The following is a 24,373-nucleotide window of genomic DNA, read 5'->3' as shown; positions in this document are numbered from 1 at the left end:
TCTAGTTGATAATATTTTAATTATGTGTTGTTACGAATTGCCTTTGTATAGAATAGAATAGAATCCCTACAGTGTGGAAACAGGCCCTTCAGTGCAACAAGTCCACACCAACCCATCCCCCAATAACTCACCTAAGCTCCACATCCCTGAACACTACGGGAAATTTAGCATGGCCAATCCACCTAATCTGCACATCTTTGGGCTATGGGAGGAAACCAGAGCACTTGGAGGAAACCCACACAGACACAGGGAGAATGTGCAAACTCCACACAGTCAGTCGCCTGAGGGTGGAATCAAACTTGGGTCCCTGATGCTGTGAGGCAGCAGTGCTAACCACTGAGCCACCATATCGCCTGAGCCACCATGCCGCCCAATACTCAGTATTCAATAATGCATCGTAAGTTAGCACTTACTAGAGTTTTTATTCCTATCCCTTATATTATCCCTTATCAGTTTATTTACTGTATGGATTGGCGTGCTGGGTACTGTCTCCAAAGCAACAGCTAACTTGTTCATTTTATTCAAGAGCTCATTGCTAATGCATGGATCTAAGTAATGAATTTCGGCAAATCATTTTTACTAGGTTCTATTGAAGCCTCATCTGATGTCTACCCAGTTTCAGGCAGCTGTATTAATTAGGAATGGTGATTGGATAATGTTACACATAACTTGAATAGAAGAATTTTCTCCCTCCTTCCCATTTAAGGGTACAGAGGCAAATAGTATATTTTTAACCATTTTCACTGCTATTGGCTAACACAGCACAGTCTAGTAAAATCACAGTAAAGATTTTTCTATCATTTAGGTCAATATATATGGTAAGAGTGAATTCAACTGAAGTATAACAGGTGGAATGTCTGTATCATCCATCTTCAGTTGATATTTAATGTTTCAGCACTGCAGTTTGGCCAGATGAATTGCAATTCTCATATTTGAGAAAAGCATCCGCTACTAGGTTATAGTATTAGATGTTTATGTTTAACCTGTATGTTTAACCATTTTGAGTGTTTTTGCTCATAAAATAAAGTTGTTCTGACTTTGTTTCAATTTCCTTCAGATCATCTCCTGGAGCAGGCCTTGGTTGGCCCATCCCCCAATCCTCTGATTATGTCTTACTTGAAGTATGCTATTAGTTCACAGGTAATATGATTCAAAAGTTTGTAGATCACTGTGCCCAGCCTTTTGGCTGAGAGTTACATGTGGTTCCCAAAACCTTGTACTTGGCTCTTAACATCCAGACAACTGAATCCTGTTTACACTTGTTTTCACTTATTTATTGTGCAAACTTTGCAAGTAGGAATCTGTCCTTTTTTTGCTCTTGCTTCATTGCATAAAAGCGGTGCAACAGTAACTGGTGGTCTCATCAAATTGAAATAATGCAAATTAAATGGGACCTTGCACATAAACTTTATATTTCTGTCCATGAAACATCATGGTAAGAAGCTAAATGGCCCACTACCTTCCGAGAATGAATTGTATCTGTTTGTTGCAAATTTTGCTTCAGTCGGAAAATTCATTGGATATACAATTTAAATATTTTGTCCCATTATATAACACTTAGGGCTTGTTCAAAGTCCATTAAAAATATCTAGTCATTAAAAAGAATTTTTTGAGTTCAGATAGTGTGATTTTTTTTAGCATTTTTTCATTTGCAATCTAATGCTTTATTCCACTTTTCCAGTGCTTAATGCAAGAATTGTGATTCTCAGGAACATAAAATATGTGTTTAGCTGTGGTAAGGGTTCTTGTGGTGCAGTAACAGCATCCTTACTTCTGAACCAAAAGTCCTAAATTCAAGTCCCACCTGTTCCAAAGGTGTGCAGTCACAACTCTGAACAGGTTGATTAAATATATCTATTTTGTAACATTCATGTTTCACATTTTGTCAGCCTACAACTTATGAAAGCAACAGCAGGAAATTGCAGGAATTTTGCAAGCCTTCTTGCTACCTTTCATGTTTCTGCCATCTGGAAAGCCCGTATGTTATTTGTTGAGTGTCATCACATTACACATTACGTGTGAGGGAAAGATTATACAGGAAACAGAAACTAGCTTCTAGTTGTGTTGTCTTGTAAGTTTCTCTTTAAATTCTGTCCTCCATTTTATTTTAAATTATTTTGTCCTTGTTTCCATTCCATTTAATATTGTTGGCCTGTTATTTGAAATTACATGTTTTGCATCTACAATGCGCTTGACAAACATCAGATTTTTAACCTTTAGAATAGGCAGTTAAGGGACATCCAGTGAGGTAAATGCTGAGAGACTGTCTTTTTAATTCCATTTAAATGTGCGAATATAGTATGATGTTGATTGTTAACATAGAACATGAGTATTGCTGAAAAAAGTGTGTTGAAGCTTTTGTATTGCAATTGTTGGGACAAATATAAGAATTACACATTTTACATCAAGCACACAATGTTTTACAATTTTTACTGAAACACAAACTGAAATTGCTCAGGATACACAACAGCTCTGTGGAAAGAAAGCAGAATTAACATTGTGAGTTCGGTGACCCTTCTTCAGAACTGATAGTAGCTAGGAGAATGTGTGTGTACTGAAGAAAATTTTTACTATATGTGCTGATTGATTGGCAAGTTAACTGATTAGTTGAGGCATTGCCATGGAGAATGCACCGGGGAACTATTGTCCCTCATGCTTTTATTTAATTCAAGTAGGTGCAAAGCCTAGACATGACCGTTTTCCTGCAGAAGACAGGTACCCTGTGTCTGAAGGTATATTGCTACCAGAAAGCTTAATTGAGCAATATCTTGAGCCCAACTAATGATCTTAAATTGGTTTTTAGTATAATGTTTAGTGTATTTGGGATTGTTGAGCAGGTGCTGCCCGATCAGTGAATCACTTTTAAGGTGTTTAATCAAATGTCATGAGTTTTGCAGACACAGGCTAGCTAAGTGCAGTCAATGACAAAAATAGAAATTGCTGGATAATCAGCAGCATCTGCAGGAAGGGTCACTGACCCAAAACATTAACCCTGGTTTCTCTCCATAGATGCTGCTAGACCTGCTGAGCTTATCCAGCAATTTCTGTTTTTGTCTCTAATTTACAGCATCTGCAGTTCTTTCAGTTTTTATTAAGCATGATCAATATTTTGCCTATTGTGAACACCGAAGGAGCATGTTGTTTGATACAATTCACTATGCTTTAGGACCCATAGCCCACATACCTGTCATTCATGTATCAGATTGCTATTTTCTCTGGTAGGCAGAAAATAACTTTTCTTGACAGCAGCATTCTGTGAGTGGAAAATACCACTTTTGTTGCCTTGACGTAGTAGCAGCGGGAAATGGCTAGTTCACCTGTATCTATCAAAATTTCATTGTCTTCAGAAAACCTATTGTTTCAGTCTCTGATTTTCTTCCACTTGCTTTTGCAGATGGTGTCTTATGCAAGCGTAATGTCTGCTATTGCGAAGGTCTGTATTTAAACAAATTAAGCAATTTTAGAATGCAAAAACCTGCTGCATTATCTGGTGCATGATTTCAAAGAATTCCTTTGATGTATAAGATGGGAGTCAGTACTGTTCTTTCTGTTGTATTCTCTTGTGCTCTGTCTCCCATCTTCTCTTTCAGTCATTATCTCTAACCATATCCCATGATATGATATGAAGACAAATGTTAGCCGACAAAATTAGACCCGATTAGGTTTTGGCAATAGTACTGTTAATTACACTTGGAATATTTGTTCTGATATAACTATCCAGCTGCAGAACGTGTATTTTCAATGGCTGTAGTAAAAAAAGCTCAGACGAACCTACCAGCGTAATGTCCAACCACACCTGATATGAGTAAAAAGCAACATAATTTTTGTTTCAAAAGACAGGATGAATTAAAAAAAGACAAGATTTCTCATAGGAATGTCAAGTCTGATTAACACAATTAATTTTTTTGAGCAGCCAGCAAAGATATTAATGAGGACAGTGTATTTAATGTAATCTATTTATCTTTAACATGGTTTTTGTTATGGGAGCCACAAAGGTGATTGGTCAAGCAAAAGTATATGCAAAGGCAAAGTGGCAGTTTGTATCCAAAACTGGTTCGGATGTACCAAGAAGAGAATTATGACAAATGTTTTTGTGACTGGAATGCTGTTTCCAGTGGTTTTTGCAGGATTCAGTATAAATGCTTTCCTTTATATCTTTGATTTGAACTAGAATGATTAAGAAATTTGCAAGTGATGCAAGGATTGACTGTCGATTTGATAATGAAGAAGAAAGCTATAGTCTGTAGGGAAGCATCACTTGATTAGTTAGGTAATGGCAAATGGTGTTCAGCATGGGGCAGTGTAAGGTAGTGCATTTGGGAAGGCTAACAAGACAAGGGAATGTATAATAAACAAACATTGAGAAACCTGGAGAAATAAGAAAACCTTGGAATATAGAGTACATATAATTTTCTGAAGGTGGTTGGACAGGTTGATAAGACTGTCAAGAAGGCATATGACTTATTCGCTTTTATTAACAAATACAGAATATGAGAGCAGTGATGTTGGAAATATATAACACACTAGTTAGGTTGCAGCTGAAGTCCCGTGAATGATTCTGGTCACTGCGCTGTAGGAAAAATGTATGCATAAAGAGGTTACAGAGGAGATGTACAAAGAGGGTACCCAGGCAGGAAAATTGTAGTATTAACAAATAAGTGATAGGTTTGGTTTGTTTTATTTGGACCAGAAAAAACTTAGGGGAAAATTGCAAGATACCAGGATAGAATGGATAGAGGTCCCATTTGGTACTGTGGACTTAAGGTGAATTGGAGACTGAGAGGTGGTTTGAGTGGATTTATTTTCTCCAAGAAAGTGGTAAGGATTTGAACCTCACTATTTGAAAGGGTGCCAGAACAAGAAACGTTTAAGTGTTGTCCTGAAGTGCTATGACCTTCAAAGCTACAGACCAAGAGCTGGAAAGTGGGATCAGCCTGGATGGCCCCTAGTCAGCCAGTATGACTAAATTATCTCTTTGTGTCCTGTTAGTTTCTTTGATATTCGTATGAGTTTCACCCTTTGGGAAATGTTGTAATTTTCTTGTCTTTTTCACTCTTCCGTTCATTACTCACCACTTCAAAGCAGGCATGTGTTTATACACAAATATATACTTATTCCTTACTAATTTCATTTATGTCTATATTACTTTCACTAGTTTTCACCTCCATTCTCATTTTAAAAAAACCTGTGTGTGGTGTTGAAATCAATGACTTCTCTTTCAGTGTAGGAACCATCTTACCTAATATTGATGAGCATGAGATATTCTTCTTAGAAATTACATATATCCCTCTGATGTGGACTGTTTTCGTTGTCATTTCTATATAAGGGTTTACATGCAAGATATGCATCAATTTCCTCTGAGACTGATCAACAGTGTTCACTCTTAAACCTGCATAGCATTTAGAAATGTACCACAGAGTGAACCAAGCTGGCCACACAATGTACGTTCCTTCGACATCACAGGGATGTGGTGGTGTATTGATAGTATCGCGGTATTAAGATGGGCAGTGTAAGATTGGTCTAACCAGTAATGCCTACGTCCCATGAATGAATATTTTAAAACTGTGCTGAAATGTATTAAAAAATTGTGGAAGTACATATCCAACAAACTAAATTACATACAGCAAATAAAATGTAAGAGTATCCATTACTGATTACTAACATTTTCTGTTGTTATTTTCGAAAGAAAATATAATTATTTTCCTTCTCTTATCCGCTATGAGAACTCATAGTGAGTAAACATGCAAGTGTAAATTAATTTGAATAGCTGAAACCAAACATTATAGCGTTTTATTTGAGGAGTTTTGTTTGTTTTTCAACTTGCACATAAAATGAACATCCTTCTGAATCTCTAATGTCTTAGTTAATCGAAGAGCCACCTGCATAATATGTTTTTGAAGACTGCTATATTTAGATTCAATAAACATTTTGAAAAATTCTATTTCAGTTTGAAGATTACTCCAGGGAACTGTGTGTTAAAGCTCTTCTGGAACTATTGGACATGTTCTGTGATCGGCTCAGGTCAGTCATGGACAATGCCCTTAACATGTACTTTTCCCCAATTCCAGTACCCCCCTGTGCTTTCAGCACAATTTACAAAGTACTAAAGAGAGGACAGACAGGAGCTCAGTACAACTGACCCATGGGATTAAGCAGCAAAGTTATGAGGAGAGAGCAGGAAACCTGAAAATGTTTGTGTTAGAGAAAAGGACGTGCAATGGAAATCTAATGCAAGACTCTTTGGGCTAAAGGTAACATGGAACGCAGTATCATATGTGATATGACAACAAACATTTTAAGTGCAAGGCAGAGGCACAAGCTCAAAAGAGGGGATGTGATCAGACAGGTGGATTTAACTGCTTTGCACACAGATTTGTGTGTTTGGAACATGCCGTGCAATGAAAGAGTAGCGGCAGGTACTTGGAAAATTTTTGTTTTGTAAAATAATCAGATATTTTCAAGGAAAGATCAGGTCTTTTGGCCATCGATCTTTCTTTTATCACTTACAAGTTGTGGTACACTATCTTTTAATCCCAATTCCCAGTCTTTTTCCGTATACCTTAGTATCTTTACCTTTGAGTAGGCATCTATCTCAATTCTAATTGCCAACATTAATTCTGCATCTGGGGTAATGTTACACATCACCATAAATCCTTATGTGAAAAAATTGATTTTTCAGTTCCACAAATCTTGTCCCTTGTTCTGAATCTCTTGAAGTATGGGGAAGAATTGTTCCAACCCTGTCTGCTTAACTTATTTTGACCACCTCAGTGAAATTGCTCTTGAAGCTGTTCGTGTTCAGGAAATATAACTCAAATTTATCTCTTCTGTTGTGATAGCTAAGTCACTCCATAATAATTCAACAACAAATTCACGAGACTTTCTCCAAATCGATATTACTAGAAGAGGGCACACAGAACTGATTATAATAGTTAAGTTAGTATGTCCAGTCCTATGTAATTTTAATAGTACTTCCTTGTTTGTATGTTTCACACCTCTTCTGATATAGCTTAGGTCATATTTGACTTCTGATTGTTTTAGTGCATGCTAATTTACATAATAGCTTACATATTGTCTTGCCATCTGCCATTCCTGATTCCGACGTATATAACTTTATTTCATTAAAAGAAATTTTGTACATTTTTGCCAACTTATATTTTATACATGCTTTGCAATTTTCTTTTTTTAAAAACAAAACACATTAAATGCCCTAGCTTCACACTGAATTACAAACTTGGTTTGGTTGAAATGATTGACAGAAGAGAGTGTTATCTATTTTGAATTTGCCCGGATGAGTGGCTTCATTACTTTCCACCCACAAAATTAATGTGCAGACCATTTTATTGGCATGTGATGCCTGTTTTTCAGTTTAAGTGTGGTGGTCTGGCATATAATCATTGCAATGTATGCTGTTTTACATGGTCTTCTGCTTGGGTCCAGTGTTTATATAATTCTCCACAAAGGTCACTTTACCCAGTAATTTGAAAAAAGAAAAAGCTTAAAATACATTGGTCAGTCAGCATTTGTGGAGACAAAACCGAGTTGTGCTGTTTTACGTGTCTCCCTTCCAGCAGACTGTGTTGAGAGATAGAAGCCAAAAGCATCATAGCTTCTGTTTTCTTCTTCAGACCAACCTCTGTATTTCTGGAAATTATCTTTTGTTTCAAATTTCCAGTATTGTACTTTTTGCATATCAGTTTTCAGCTGACCTGGTATAACAATTTTGACAGAGCCAGCAAGTCTCATAATTCCCTACAATACCTGTATTATTGGAATAAAAACAGAAAATGCTGCAGAAACATAACACATCTGACAAAATATGTGTCTTATGACTGTTCTTTGAAAGAGGAAGAAGAAAAGTCATACCTGAGTTTTTTTCTGCAATCTGTTTTCATTTCTGATTTCCATGATTCACAGTTCATTGTTTTCTTGAAAAGTCATTGGACCTGAACCATTAACTTTGTTTCTTTCTTCACATATTGCTGTTAGACCTGCTGCATTTCTCCAGCACTTTGTATTCTTTAATTTCAGATTTCCAGCACCTGGAGTACTTTGCTTTTATCCTGTATTGTTACTACATTACTTTCAGTGTAGATATGTCAGAATCTGATGTCACTTTCTAACCTTCCAGCTGCCATGGGAAAGCAGAAGAATGCATCAGTCTGTGCCGATCATTACTGAGCACTCTCGCATGGTTGCTGAGGTGTGCTGCTTATTGTACTGAAAAGCTGAAGGAGGGATCCGATGCTACCTCTGGGGAAGAACAACTCCAACTCTGCATTAATCAGATTGAGAAGACTGTGAGCAGAAGGAAGAATCGAGCTCTTCTTCATATTGCACGGTTGGAAGAGCAAGGTACAGGTGCCTAACTAAATTGCTGACACAGATAAATTATCTGCTTATTTTGCTGTAATTAAAAAAGACTGCACTCTTGACGGTTTAAGAACTAGCTGATGCAGGCAGTGCAGTACCTACCTAAATAGTCTAGAAGGTAACAGCTTCCAAACCCTAGGCTGCTAAGTCAGTGGGACATGGCAGATGCACTAGCTGGGATTGGTATTCAGTCAGAGTAGCCATGGAATAGACTGGTAGAAGTCCATCTTCCTTTTCCTAGTGATTACTATGCAGTATGCTTATTGAAAATCATGTGCTTGCTGCTGAAAGTAGAATTCGGTTCAGCTCTGCTATCCTGTACAATTGAAGAGGCTGCAGGAATTCGCTGTCCATACTTTGACACAATGACTGTTGAAAAATAATCCGAGTATCTTCCATCCATGGAACCATACAGTGGGGCAAATGGAAGGATGTTTTGAAATTTGCTATTTATTTCTGTACTGCAGCATGAGAACCTGCTAAAGCTGGAGTAGGCCACTCACTTGCCACCTAGCTAGTGCCTTTAACTGAGCTAATAAAATATTTTGAGTTTGTAAAAAGCATCACTATGTTTAAACTTCCATTGCCTTCCTCCTCTCCCCTTCTGTACTTTTAAGAAGTGTTATTCGAGGGAGCAGTTGTCTTTTTTTACATTGCAATTCTAATCTTGCTCATTTCTTTTGTCATTTAAGTAGCATGTAGTATGATCTATTGAGATTAACAGTTCAATGCACTTGCTTTCAGTGTTTGGATATTGTGATTGATGCACAGCTGATGAACATTAAGATGTCTTTCACGGACAAAAACTGAAACATTTTCATGTATTCTGACCTTTAGTTACATGGACTAATTTGGAACAGGCACTCATAAAGCTTACAGAAAACCACAACAAGATAAGTAATCAGCAACTCAGACTGAGGCTAGAAGAATGTATTGGATTGGTTAAAAGGTGAGGCTGATCCCCTTTTCTCTAGTGATAACCTACCAGTACCATTTGCAATTGGCCTGTCTTCATCTGAGTTTGAATCCAGAATTATAGGTTTTGTACATTTCAAACTTGAAGCCAAAAGAGCAACTCTACACTTGTCCCCACACCTCCTCCCTCACCCCCATCCCAGGCCCCAAGATGACATTCCACATTAAGCAGAGGTTCACCTGCACATCTGCCAATGTGGTATACTGCATCCACTGTACCCGGTGCGGCTTCCTCTACATTGGGGAAACCAAGCGGAGACTTGGGGACCGCTTTGCAGAACACCTCCGCTCAGTTCGCAACAAACAACTGCACCTCCCAGTCGCAAACCATTTCCACTCCCCCTCCCATTCTCTTGATGACATGTCCATCATGGGCCTCCTGCACTGCCACAATGATGCCACCCGAAGGTTGCAGGAACAGCAACTCATATTCCGCCTGGGAACCCTGCAGCCATATGGTATCAATGTGGACTTCACCAGTTTCAAAATCTCCCCTTCCCCCACTGCATCCCTAAACCAGCCCAGTTCATCCCCTCCCCCTACTGCACCACACAACCAGCCCAGCTCTTCCCCCCCACCCACTGCATCCCAAAACCAGTCCAACCTGTCTCTGCCTCCCTAACCGGTTCTTCCTCTCACCCATCCCTTCCTCCCACCCCAAGCCGCACCCCCAGCTACCTACTAACCTCATCCCACCTCCTTGACCTGTCCGTCTTCCCTGGACTGACCTATCCCCTCCCTACCTCCCCACCTACACCCTCTCCACCTATCTTCTTCACTCTCCATCTTCGGTCCGCCTCCCCCTCTCTCCCTATTTATTCCAGTTCCCTCCCCCCATCCCCCTCTCTGATGAAGGGTCTAGGCCCGAAATGTCAGCTTTTGTGCTCCTGGGATGCTGCTTGGCCTGCTGTGTTCATCCAGCCTCACATTTTGTTATCTGAGAGCATTGCTTCCTGGAATGAAATTTCACAATCTCAAGAAGAATGCAACAAAAAAAGTTAACAGAAATTTGGTGGAACATGCTTTTCCTTTTTTAGCAGGTTGTAATGCATGCCAGCTATGGCTCAATGGATAGAGCTTTCACCTCTTGAATCATAAAATTGATAGCTCAAATTCAATTCTAGGGACTTACGAGCATGAAATTAGCTCTGAAACAGGACTAAACGAATGCTTCATTCCCATCCTGAGAAATGAACCGAAGTCCAAATCTATTCTGCAATGTGGACATAGAAAATCCTATTCCACTATTTGTAGAAGAGCAGGGGAGTTAGCACCCCCATCCTAGTATTGTTACCAACATTTATTCCACAACCAACATTATTAAAACAGACCTACTCAGTTATTTAGGGGACCTTATGTGCAAAATTGGATTTTGCATTTCCTTCATTACAGCAATATCCATATTTCAAAAGTGCTTAATTGGTATTAGAATACTTCTGGATTTTCTGTGGTCGTGAAAGACACAATATTAGTGCAAATTAATCTTTAATGAAGCAGCTTCAGCTCTTAAGACAGTGAGAAACAGGGAGAATAATAGGCCATTCATCCCCTCATGTCTGCTACACCATTCAGTATGATCCTGGCTGATCTTAGACTCTTCACATCCCCTTTCCTATCCTTTCCCCATAACCCTGATTCCCTTACTGACCTTGGCCTTAAATGTAACAAAGACTCTGCCCATGCAGCTCATTGTGGCAAGGAATTGCAAAGACTCATAATCTTCAGAGAGAAGAAATTGCTGCTCGTCTCAGTCTTGAATTGTATTTACCGTGTCAAGCCCTTTAGGAATCCTGTATTTATCAATAAGATGACCTCTCATTCTTTTGAACTCCAGTAAATCCAAACCTGTTTAACCTTTGCTAAGACAATTCCTCTGTACCACGGATCAAACTAGTGAACCTTCTGTAAAGTGCTTCTGATGAAGTCATGCCTTTAAATAAGGGTACCAAAACTGCTGACAGTACTCCTGGTGTGGTTCAAGTAGGATTTTCCTACTCTTAGACTCCCATCTTTCTTGGAGTAGAAGCCAACATTCCATTGGCCTTCCTGAATACCAATATGAGCAATTCCATGAATGATTTATTTTTAAACATTTGAAATCTGCTTAAAAGTTACAATGTTGTATAAAGAACTATAGTTTCAAGTTCTGTATTGAGCTTTATAATTTGTTTCCAGTATTCCAGTTATAACAGCTCAGTCTGAGCAGAACACAAAGATGGAATTCCCCACTGTTCATACACTAATCATGTTGGAAGGGACTCTGAACCTCACATCTGACACGCAGTCACTTGTGGAACAGCTAATCATGGTGAAAAGGATGCAGGTAATTGAAGTCCCATCGAATTGTAAAATTACACTCATATCAAAATAATGCAGGTGGCTGCTGACTTACTGAGGTATGAGTTTCTAAATTGTTTGTGTTACTAATCGGTCAAATACATAATGTTTTGTAAATAATGTTTTATGCCATTAGTGATAGCTTCTAAAATAAATTATAGGTGAAGCATCATTATTGAAAGCACATTTAAATGTACAAGTTAGAAAATAATTGATAGTTAATTGCTAAGAATATTTGCACCACATTTGGATTTTGTTGTACATACCAGAACATTCCATAATGCTTGGGAAAAGAGTAGGCTGTCTGTCTGAATCAAACAGATTCAGTATAGATTTTGGGGCCAGGAGCTGTAACTAGCCTAATCTCCTGAGATATGTGGTCAACAAAGGCCAAGGACAGTCACAAAGTTATAACACTGTGGTAACTTGTGAAGCCTGCAGTTGATAGAATAAAAGCCTGAGTACTGCTGAAAGTACATTGTGTTGAAAATTTTCATCTTGCACTGAAGAGGACAATTTGCAAGAATACTAATGTACAGGAAAAGCAATGTCTATACTGCACAAGAAGAGATCGCTTATTGCTTGGCAAGTGTACTGTGATTGGTAGAAATGATACTGTAGAAAATTTACCAGTTTGGTAATAATTGACACTTAGTTGCTAGACTTTGTTTAAAATTTAAACCAACTAAACAAAGCTTGGCAGTTAACTGTCAGTTACCAATGACTATTAGGTTAAGAGAATTATGAAAGCAAGTATGAGTGCAGCCAGTCAACATTGAGTAAAATAGCTCCTTGTTTTATGTTGGGTTTCATGGAACTGCTTTTCTTCTGTTGGAGGTTGTTATGAGTGTAAGCTCCAGCTGCATTAGCAGGGATAGCTTCTTCAGTCCATGAGCCTATGATTCTGCCATTGCTATAAGGGATTCAGTCATAGCAGTCTAAATTCAGGTAGTTGGCAGCATAGATACCTGCTCCTTCAATTCAAAATCACTGAATTTACTGTTCTAATCGCAACACGTGTTCCCGGCAGGGCTGGCAGCAAAGTCTTTCTTAGTTTCATCGATGAAGTATTTCTGTTCCGAAATTGGAATTGATGCAGACGTGCACTGAGAAAGCTGCAGATATCTTTGCAGTGTCATCTGCATTGAAGCGCTATATATTGGAGAATCAGATTGATCAGTGAAAGTTATTTTCTAAACATACAATGTTTGCTCTTAGGAAGCATTAACTGTGTCTTTTCTTTTTCTTAGCGAATCCCCTCACCTCTCTTTTTACTGGAGATCTGGAAAGCCTGTTTTGTTGGTCTTATTGAATCCCCAGAAGGAACTGAGGAGTTAAAGTGGACAGCATTCACATTCCTCAAAGTAAAGCTATCATCTTTCATTTCGTGACTCAGCCAACTTATATTGACTTTTTATAACCCAGTGCAGATTTTAATGACATTGCCTTTCCTGCTGTAATTCCAGGTGCTAGGTATAAACTCTGTGTCCTTGTGTTTTAGAGGACCAGGATGTATAGCTATAGCATGTGTCATCCACACTAGCTATACATACAGTCATCTTACATCGCTCCATGTGTGTGTCTAGAAATACAGACATTGTATTCAATTACTTATAACTTTTTCTGGCACCTTTATTGGTCAAAAGAAATATCTCAACAAGCTGTAGCCTGCTCACATACAGCAAACTACGATCTGATATCTGGAAAATGTGTTTGTGCTTTCATAAGTTGTGCCCAATATTACCTCCTTGAATGTATAGATTTAGCTAGCATAGACACAGGAAAATATTTAACTATGTGGACTTGAAATATTTAAGTAGATGAAGGAGTTAGAATATATCGTATATACTATGCCTGTGGTTGAGCAGAATATTTATATTTAAGATTATGGAGATAATATGGGAATATGTTGTGAGGTCAATGATAAACCATAGACTGAAAGGACCAAAAAAGGCTTGCTTTATATATTTTCTATTACAGTTTTAAGTGTATGTTCTACCACTTGTTGTAAAGGCATGCATTATTTTGGGTTAAACTTGTCACTAAGGGAGTTTGAGCTTTTAGGAGGAAATGCATTCATTATTTTCTGACAAGTTGAACCATTCGGTCTGACAGTGAGATGAGATAGCCTGCTGTCTGCCTTGGGAATCTTCAAACCTCCATGCACTGGTGTCCTTGGAGAGTGGAGAAACAGTTGGATTGCTCGACAATGTACCAGGCTAGACTTGATGACCAAATGGCCCACTTATATACCTTAATGACTCTGATAGGGATTCCTTGGTTTGATGTACATGATAGGAACTGAAGCCAAGTTTATCCAAAATGACATATTTGTTAGTATTACAATTCAGCAAGGGTATACAACCGCTATTGATTTGAGATACTTCGGCCCATTTCATCTCATCATTCCGGGATTCCATCATGTTTACCCATGGTAGCATCTTATTTTTAAAAGCTTCTCATGTTTGGCTTTATTAACTCTTTAAGCCCACTTTTCCCACACCCAGTCACCATACCCAGCCAATTCCATTTCAAACTTAGCTTGTGCAAAGAATAGCAGAGAAAGCAAGTAAATATATAATTTAATCAATCATAATTTAAGACCTTGGAAGTGAGTTAGATAGTTTTTTAAATTGGAAAGCATTCTTTACCTGGAGTTTCAAAGATTTCCAAGAATTTGTTTGGAAGCGTAATAGCTTGTACCTATAAATAGGCACTAAATAACTTGTACCTATTCTTTGCAGATTCCACAAGCATTGTTGAAACTTAAGAAGTACCCTCTTGGTGATAAAGTAAGTTCTTTTTATTTTGGGTTATTCTTCCAATAACATTTTCACCCTGCTCGTTGACAGTAATTTAGCCAATCTCAGCAGCCAGATGAGATTAGTTTATAGGGAAAAAAAACAGACTGAAAGAGGTAAACAATTTTGCAGTTTTGATATGCATGAAAACAATAAGAGGCAGTATGATGAGAGTTGATTTAAAGAACAGGGGAAAGATGATGCTGAACAATATATTTTGAATTCTGAACCAGCTGGAGGAAAGCTGAGAGAAGCAGTGAGGGAGTCTGGTGATGGTAAGAGAAAGATTACTTGTTTTCTGGGACGTACTTTCATTCCTTTTTTTTGACATGGTACAGCAGATTTGCCTATAAATGCTTAAAGCACTAGTACAATATTTCTTTTAAGTCAAAATCAGAAGTTGCCGGAAAAGCTCAACAGACCTGAGGGAGGGTCAACAGGCCCGAAACATTAACTTGATTTCTGTTCAAAGATTCTGCCAGACGCACTGAGCTTTTCCAGGAACTTCTGTTTTTGTTTCTGCTTTACAGCATCCTCAGTCCTTCCAGTTTTTATTTCTTTTAATTCTATTTGTTAGTCCCCTTAAAATAAACAACTTAATGCAGATCTGAAAATCGGATACAGCAGAATTCAGCACAAATGTGTTCTGCATGTGAACACAACCTTTGTCATTTGGAAAATACATTCTCATCAACACTTCATCAGTTAGATGTTTTGTATTCTTTTAAGGGATGTGGGCATTGCTAACAAGGCTATTCCCCTCAAAAACAAGTATGCCATTTTGGATACTGTACGGGGGGATGACCAATCAAGGGAAAGCTTCAGTAGCCAGGTTGGTGGCACGAGGGCTCAGCGGGAAAGGTTAAGTAAACAGGACCTTTGTAATAGGAAACTTGATAATTAGTGAGCAGACAGGACATTCTGTGGCCACAAACAGGAATCCAGGATGGTGTGTTGCTTCCCGCATACCAGGGTCCAGCATGTCTCAGAGCAGCTGCAAAACATTCTCAAGGGGGAGGTTGAGCAGCCAGAAGTCATTGTGCACATTGGCATAAATGACACAGGTAGAAATAGGGATGAGGTCCTGTGGAGTGATTGTAGAGAGCTAGGAACAAAGTTAAAAGTCAGGACCTCGACCGTAGTAATCTCTGGATTACTTGCAGTGCCACGAGCTAGTGAGTGTAAGAACAGGAGGATGTGGCAGATGAATGCATGGCTAAAGAATTGGTGCAGGGGGCAGGGATTCCGATTGCTGGATCATTGGGATTTTTTCTGGGGCAGAGGTGACCTGTTCAAAAGGGACGGGTTACATCTGAACTGGAGGGGGACCAATATCCTGGAGGGCAGATCTGCTTGTGCTGCAAGAGTTTAAACTAGATTGGCAGGGGTGTGGGATCCTCAACAGCTGGGAGGCAAGTGCGAGGCTGGAAGGAGTTATAGTAATCAGAAGTAGCAAGTTGAAGAGTCAGGTCAGGCTGGAACAGGACAGGGTGCAGGGATTGCCTGTTGAATTAATTTGCAAATATGCAGGGAGGTTGCAGAGACTTGCAGGAAAGATAGGGCTTTCATAATGGGGGATTGTAACTTTCCTAACATAGACTGGGACTACCATCGTATTCAGGGCTTAGGTGGTATGGAATTTGTTAAATATGTTCCGGAAAGTTTACCAATATATGGAGGGTCCTACTTGGGAAGGGGAGAAACTCGACCTATTCTTGGGAAGTAGGGAAGGGCCAGTGACTGAGGTGATGGTGGGGGAGCACTTTGGGACCAGTGACCAATGCTGTATTAATTTTAAAATAGTTATAGAGAAGGACCAAACTGGTCCACAGGATCAAGTTCTAAATTGGCGCGAGGTAAATTTTGATGGAATTAGACTGGAGCTTGCAGGGGTTGATTGGACCAGTTTGTTTGCCGGCAAATGGACCTCCGGCAAGTGGGAGGCCTTTAAACGTGTGATAGTTAGATTTCAAGGCCCATATGTTCCTGTGAAGTGAAGGGCAAGATTGGCACGAGTAGGGAGATATTGAGGCTTTGACTAGGAAAAGGAGGCATGGCTCGGGAGCAGGCAGCTGGGATCAAGGGAATCCCTGGATGTATATGGGGGATACAGGAGTGTACTGAAGAAGGAAATCAGGAGGGTCAAAAGGGACATGAGATAGCTTTTGCTGAGAAGATTAGGAAGAATCCAAAGAGATTCTTTAACTATAAAGAATAACTAGAGAGAGAATAGGATCCCTTAAGGACTAAAGTGGTCATGTATGTGTGGAACCACAGGAGTTGGGTGAGGCCCTCAATGAATATTTCTCCTCTGCGTTTACTGTGGAGAAAGACATGAAGACTTGGGAGCTTGAGGAAGTTAATGTCAGTATCCTGGGGACAATCCATGTCACAGTAGAGGTGCTGTTGGAAGTATCAGAATGTATGAAGGTGGATAAATCTCCTGGTCCTGATCAGATACATCCAAGAACCCTGCAAGAGGCTAGAGAAAAAAATTGCAGGGGCCCTGGCTGATATATTTGCATCATCATTAGCCACTGGTGAGGTTCTGGAAGACTGGAGGGTAGGGAATGTTGAATAAGGGCTGCGAAGAAAATATTAGGAATTATAGACCAGTAAGCCTAACATCTGTCGTAGGTAAGTTACTCAAGAAGATGCTGAGGGATAAGTTATACATACACTTGGAAAGACAGGGTTTGAGTAGGAGTAATCAGCATGGCTTCGTCTGTGGGAGATCATACCTCACAAATTTGTAGGAGTTCTTTGATGAAGTGGCCAGGAAGGTGGTTGAAGGCAGGGCAGTAGACGTAGTCTGTATGGATTCCAGTAAGACCTTTGATAAGATTCCACATGGTAGGCTGCTCTGGAAGGTTAGATCACATGGAAACCAGGGAGAGCAGGCAGGTTGGATACACAGTGGCATGTGGGTGAGGAGCAGAGAGTAATAGTGGAAGGATGCTTGTCAGACTGGAGACCTGTGACTCGTGGTGTGCCTCAGGGGTCAGTGCTGGGCCCATTGCTGTTTGCTATCTCCATCAATGATATGGATGAGAATGTACAAGGCAGGATTAGTACGTTTGAAGATGACACTAAAATAGATGGTATTGTAGATAGTGAGGAAAGTTATCAGAAAGTGCAGCAGGATCTTGATCAGCTGGGGAAGTGGGCCCAGAAATGGCAGATGAACTTTAATATAGATTCGTGTGAGGTGTTGCATCTTAGAAAGTCAAATTAGGGTAGGAGTTTCATGGTGAAAGGTAGGGCCTTAAGGAGTGTATTGAACAGAGGGACCTTGGAGTTCAGGTGCGCTGTTCTCTGAAAGTGGAGTCACAAGTAGACAGAGCAGTGAAGAAGGCTTTTGACACTCTGGCCTTCATCAGTCAGGGCACTGAGTATAGAAGTTGGGAAGTTATGTTGCACTTGTACAGGATGTTGGTGAGGCCGCACTTGGAGTATTGTGTTCAGTTTTGGTTACCTTGCTATGGGAAGGATATTATTAAACTAGAAATGTGCAGAAGAAATTTACAAGAATGTTAGCAGAACTCAAGGGACTGAGTCAGAGAGAGAAGTTAGACAAGCTAGGACGTTTTTCTTTAGAGCATAGGAGACTACAGAGGAATTTTATCAAACTGTATAAGATCATGAGAGGCATGGATGGGGTGAATGCAATTAGTCTTTCAGCCAGAACTGGGGAATCAAGGACTACGGGGCATCCATTTAGAGTAGGAGAAGAATGAATACATGGGAAACTGAGGTGCATTTTTTTTTTACACAGAGGGTCGTGCGCATAGGGAATGACTGCCAATGGAAGTGGTTGAGGCAGGTACATTAACAACATTTAAAAGACATTTGGATGAATACTTAGATAGGAAATGTTTAGCAGGACAAGGGCCAAGGGCAGGGAAATGGGTTTTGCGTGGATGGGCATTTTGGTTGGCATGGACACATTTGGGCTGAAGCCCCTGTACCTGCACTGTAGGACGCTATGACTCGATTACAACATTTTTCGTCATCCCTAATTGCTATTGAGCTGAGTGATATGCTGGGTCAATTCACCGCGAGCACCCCATCTATAATCAACCAGATTAATGATGACAATTGCCCTCTCTGTTTGAATAAATGAACAAAAGTGTGAAACAATGATTTATATTTCACCACAATTCAGAGAAACAATTCAAAATAAGAGATAACAAGGTGTGGAGCTGGATGAACACAACAGGCCAAGCAGCATCTTAGGAGCAGGAAAGCTGATGTTTCAGGCCTAGACCCTTCATCATCAGAAAACAAATTTGTTGGTACTGCAGCATCATAACAGAATCTGTGGCTAGAACCACTGGACGAATCCAAAATCCTGAACCAGGGAAAACAAACTGGAACAATCTTTAAAAAGATTTTTTTTTGAATAAACACCAAAAAACCTGAAAACATGGCCTCCGCCACATTTTTAATAAGTGATCTGCAAAATCTGAGGCTGAGTTACGGGAACTTTACCAGACCTTCCTGCATCTTCTGCACAAGCATTTCTTAACTTCGGAAAAGATCCAGGTGGAAACGTCAAAGAAATTTAAGGCTTGCTTTTAATTGCTAATTAGCTGTACCACACCCACTATCTGATGGAAGTAGTTTTATTTCTGTGAACTAATGGTTTTGAGTCACTGAACTGTAAACAATTATCAGAGAAGTATTTATGTTTCAGCGTAATTATCTTGTTAAGTACCAACTTACTCAAGTCAAGTGAATAACAAGCAATATTGTGACAAATGCCGAAGTTTCTACGGTTGCCCGACTTCATGATCATTCTTGCAAAAAACTAAAAATAATGCACTGTGTTGAAAGTAAATTTATGCCTCTTGCTACCCATGGATTCATATTGTTCTCATGTTAATTTAACTGAATTACCTTTCATGTCTCCCACCATTCTCTGCCCAATATAGATAAAACATCCTGAGCAACATCAACCAACTCACATCCTTTGGATCAAGGAATGGAAACCATGAGCACTTATTAATGATTGCCTTGTGACAAATCCCATCTGTAATGGCAGGTTTTGAATGACCATGGCCAGAATGGTCCTTGCTAAACTGGCTCAGGACAAGCCACGGTCATTGTACAGTCAACCTGCATTGCTGGGTTTTCAGTGCAAACCCCTTATGCACTTGCGGAGAGCCACAAACAATGGTGCAAGTTACTGAGGTGTGGCCCCTGTACAGACTAATTGCCATAAACTCAACAAATGTGTTTGGCTGCAGGAACTTGCATTCAATAAATAAATACAAACCACTCTGATGTTTCATCAATAATAGTGTCAAACACTATACAGGTTCCTTACTGGCAGATAAAGGGTGGTTTAAGATGGTGGAAATCACATCGAGCCAGGCAGCATCTGCCGAGAGAGAGCAAACTAATGTTTCAAGTCTGGATAGCACTTCGTCAGAGCTGGCAGCAGTTCTGAGGAAGGGTCAGCGGGCCCAAAACGTTAATGTTGATCTTTTCTTCGCAGATGCTGCCAAACCTGCTGAGCTTTTCCAGAAACTTCTGTTTTTGTTCCTGATTTACAGCATCCACAGTTCTTTCACTTTTTATAAAAGAGGTAATCTGGACAAGAAAAGAAATTGGCACAAATTAAATTTCTTGTTACCCTGATGGGTTTTGTGCTTACTCTGTGTGCAGGACTTTGCTGAAGATGTGAATACTGCTTTTGAATTTTTGCTCAAACTTACTCCTCTTCTGGATAAAGCAGATCAGCGATGCAAGTAAGAAATGTCTGATATTTCAAGCTTAGCCAGGACTTTGGGCGTCCTCATATCAGTTGATGATTTGTCTGTCGTTTTGTTCCCTTATTGAATGTTGGGTGTGTTTATACATTGGGTGGTGGTTCTGTATTTTTTCCAAAGGGTTCTCTCTGCAATTAAACGCTTTGCTATTCAAAGACACTTTGCTGCTCCACCCTCAAACAGGTTAATGCACTAATTATAATTTTGATCTGAATTGATTCATAACAATTCTGCACTTTTCTGTTATGCTGGAGCAATGGTTAGAGTGCACCTTTCAGTTTGGGTAGACTTGTTCAGAGGAACTGGTAACTTATACACTCCTTGACTGAGAAAGGTGTAGTAGGCAGATGGCAATGCATAATCAGGATCATGTCATAAATGCCCAGGTGCACACACCACTTAGGGGAAACAGAATATACACAACAAATCCTATTAAAAGGTTTGTATCAAACAAATTCTCAGACTGGGAGGGAGAGGACCCAACCAGTTCCAGATGTCTGATTTGATGCAGATATACAATTTGTGCATCCTTGCGATTGCATGGTTTTGAATGAACTAAATAATTGCAACCACTTAACCAATTGGCCTTGTTGACATCTCTGGTCACCTCTTGGAATACCTGTTGCGGTATTGTGCATTAAAGCCGAACCTTATTCCTGATGTGCACGTCTTTGATTCTTGGCACCTATTGCCATCTAGTGGTCAAAGTGCAAAATGCAAAAGTTGTGGATTGTATTGTATCCTTCCTAGAGCCATAGAGATTTACAGCACAGAAACAGACCCTTCGGTCCAACCTGTCCATACTGATCAGATATTCTATATAAATCTAGCTCCATTGGACAGCATTTGGCCCATACCCTGCTGAAACATTCCTATTGATATACCCATCCAGATGTCTTTTAAATGTTGTAGAGCCTCCACCACTTCCTCTGGCAGCTCATTCCATGCACACACCACGTTGCCCCTTAGGTCCCTTTTAAATCTTTCCCTTTTTAACTTAAACCTATGCTGTCCAGTTTGCATTTGGAGTTTAATTTGGATGAATGTGAGGTGCTGCATTTTGGAAAGACAAATCAGGGCAGGACTTTTGCACTTAATGATAAAGTCCTGGGAGTGTTGCTGAATAATGAGACCTTGGAGTGAGGATTCATAGTTCCCTGAAAGCAGGTTGATAGGATAATGAAGAAGACATTTGGTAGACTTGCCTTTATTGGTGAGTGCATTGAGCGTACGCGTTGGGAGGTCATGTTGCGGCTGTGCAGGACATTGGTTCGGCCACTTTTGGAGAACTTGGATTGGAAATTATAGTGCAAAAGAATATGCAAATAACTTGCTTTACCAATATTGATGAATGCGCAGGAGCGAAGATGAGGTTTTTTTTTGCTAAAGGTGCTTCAACATAGCAATGAGCAGTGCTGTTTTAAATGAGCTCAGGACTGACTGGAAAGCAAACTCATATTTCCAATGGATTGTTCATGATATTTCCCCAAACTGTACTCACCAGTTACATCACATGTGCAAAAGATCAGAATGTGGAAGCTATTTTGTTTGAAGAGGATAGGCATTTATAATTTTAAAAGAAAAATAATAATTGTGAAAGTTTTATAAATTCCAAATCTTGGGAAGATTTTAGTAAAATTTTCAAGATTCTTAAAAGCATAAATTGAACCTACACAATGCAGTAAAGATTGCCAGTAACTCTGAAATCAGCGTTGGAACGTTTGAGCTATAGGGAGAAGCCATATAGGCTGGGGCTATTCTCCCTGGAGTGTCAGAGGCTGAGGAATGACCTTATAAAAGTTTATAAAATCATGAGGGGCATGGATAGGGTGAATAGTCAAGGTATTTTCCCCAGGATAGGGGAGTACAAAACTAGCGGGCATAGGCTTAAGGTGAGAGGGGAAAAATTTAAAAGGGGTCTAAGGGTCAACTTTGTTATAGGAAATGGTAGAGGCTGGTACAATTGCAGCATTTAAGCATCTGGATGGGTATATAGGAAGGGTTTTAAAGAAATATAGGCCAGATGTTGGCAAATGTGACTAGATTATTTGAGGATATCTGGTTGGCGTGAACGAGTTGGACGAAAGTGTCTGTTTGTGTGCTGTATGTCTCCATGACTTGATGAAGATGTTTTTAAATTTAGGCTATGCAGAAGGTGGTGAAAGTGGGTCGTATATTTCCCCAAAAGGCAGATAATTGAAGAACTTTAAGGGAGAATTGAAAGGAGTGTCAGTTGGGTGCCATTGTTGTGCTTTTGGTCTGAACTGATACATTGTGGACTCTGTAGTTTTCCATGTTCATGCACTGTTTTATTATTTTAACAATTTGGATTGGATTTTATGAGGAGTGACAATCTCCATACGATTTCCTTTAACGAAAGAAGGAAACTCTGCATTTCTGAGAGGAGATTCTAGTCATGTCTTCGTCAGAAACACAGAGCTGTATTCGCATTCTGACAGTTCTTTTTTGATGCAGAGTTGTCAGAGAAAGGCAAACTATCCCCCTTTTTGCAGCAGTCATCTGCCATATTCTGAACTTTATAGGTCTTGGCAGGCACTTTGAGAGTTACTGTCAAACTGTAAATGCGTAAAGTAGTTGTGATATTTGTAAGAGGGTACGTTTACAGATGAGTAGGAGGATATGGTGAGTGGTAAGTCGGGTACCAGGAGGGCAGGGTACCAAGCCAGTCAGAGAGTGGGCCAGGAAAGGAGCATTCGGGTTTGGTCCAGAGGCAGTGGTCTCTGGCTTGGGCTTTGGAGGAAGGGGTTGAGTCAGAGCAGGGAAATGGAGGGGGTTGCTGTACCATGTGAGAGGTAAGTTAGAGTTAGATTTAACAGTCTAACTTCTCCTGCAAAACCATTTTAATTTATTTTTTCAGAAACCTTAGCAGCCTCCAATTTAAATGGAGACTTTCAGGCATGGAAGAATTGTCCAGTGGAAAATTCAATTTCCTGAGCACTTCCTACAGGACCTGCTATATTGGAGATTCTGCAAAATTCCTGCATGCAAATGCCATCTATGTTGGAATAATAACTGGCCAGTGGAAAAGCCAGCCAATATTTTTTATCATGTCAATTGTGTTAAAAATCATGAGGGAATAAAACCATACTTTGGGTTTTAAAACAGAAATTCCACTTTAAAAAATGGCAAGTATAGTCAGAAAGAACATTGGTTGTTGAGCTCTGTTCTTTTTTCTCTTTATTGTTTTGTCAGATATAGGTATTGCTAACAAGGCCAGCATTTGTTGCCCATGCCTAAATGCCCTTGAACTGAGTGTCTTGCCAGGACATTTTGGAGGGCAGATAAGAATCAACCGCTTTTGTATTTTGGGTCTGGGGTCATGTGTAAGACAGCCCTGTTAAGGATTGTAAACTTCCTTCCCAAATGGATGTTAGTGAATCAGATGATGGTATCATGGTCATTATTACTAAGACTAGCCTTCTTGACTGTCGCGTTGACGTGGATGGACCAGGATAGATTGTTGGTAATGTTTACTCCTAAGACCGTGAAGCCCCCAACCTCCTATTGGCCTATTCTCTTTGCCAACTTCTTTTGCCCACTTATTTAACCTATCAATGTCTCAATATGATGTTACATCTGTTGAACAGAATCTGAAAAGAGAAAGCTGCATTGAAAAGCCAGGGAAGATGGTGATACCTTTAGGGATAAGTTAGGGAGAGGGGAATGAAAACAAGAACTGTTTTCTGCATTGAATTAATGTACTGTTCTCCTTCCCATCACAGCTGTGACTGCGTCAGTCTCCTACTTCAAGAATGTGGAAAATTGGGTCTTCTCTCAGAGAGTAATATGAAAAACCTGGTCAACAAAAGGTAGGGCTGATAATATTTGTTGTGCATTTTGAAGAAAAGTAAACACTAGTCTTTTGTCCACTTGTATCATAGCATATATTGCTTGGAAAGTTCATTGTCTGAAAAGTACAGATAATTTTACAAGTGGAAGGATTTTACAGTCGCTTGCAGAATCTGTTCTGGTTTAGTATAAGGAAATTGATAAACTTAGAAATATAAACAAGACGTGCTAAGTATGCATAGAACACAGAACATAAAACACAGAAACACACAGAATGCTGGAGAATCTCAGCAAGTCTGGCAG

General features: G+C 39.6%; 1 protein-coding gene across 1 annotated transcript in view; it reads left to right on the top strand.

Annotated features, from left to right (window-relative positions):
* med24 (mediator complex subunit 24) overlaps positions 1 to 24,373 on the top strand; it is a 69,974-nt gene that overhangs the window by 3,020 nt on the left and 42,581 nt on the right. The window contains exons 3-12 of the mRNA XM_048560765.2: positions 1,058 to 1,140; positions 3,395 to 3,433; positions 5,948 to 6,021; positions 8,132 to 8,355; positions 9,211 to 9,322; positions 11,524 to 11,671; positions 12,936 to 13,049; positions 14,430 to 14,477; positions 20,157 to 20,239; positions 24,004 to 24,090. Coding sequence (XP_048416722.1) covers positions 1,058 to 1,140; positions 3,395 to 3,433; positions 5,948 to 6,021; positions 8,132 to 8,355; positions 9,211 to 9,322; positions 11,524 to 11,671; positions 12,936 to 13,049; positions 14,430 to 14,477; positions 20,157 to 20,239; positions 24,004 to 24,090 — 1,012 coding nt within the window. The remainder of the gene's footprint in view (positions 1 to 1,057; positions 1,141 to 3,394; positions 3,434 to 5,947; positions 6,022 to 8,131; positions 8,356 to 9,210; positions 9,323 to 11,523; positions 11,672 to 12,935; positions 13,050 to 14,429; positions 14,478 to 20,156; positions 20,240 to 24,003; positions 24,091 to 24,373) is intronic.

Source organism: Stegostoma tigrinum, chromosome 31 (genome assembly GCF_030684315.1).
Source record: "Stegostoma tigrinum isolate sSteTig4 chromosome 31, sSteTig4.hap1, whole genome shotgun sequence".
NCBI classification, from domain to species: domain Eukaryota; kingdom Metazoa; phylum Chordata; class Chondrichthyes; order Orectolobiformes; family Stegostomatidae; genus Stegostoma; species Stegostoma tigrinum.
This window is presented reverse-complemented; position numbering and strand designations above follow the sequence as displayed.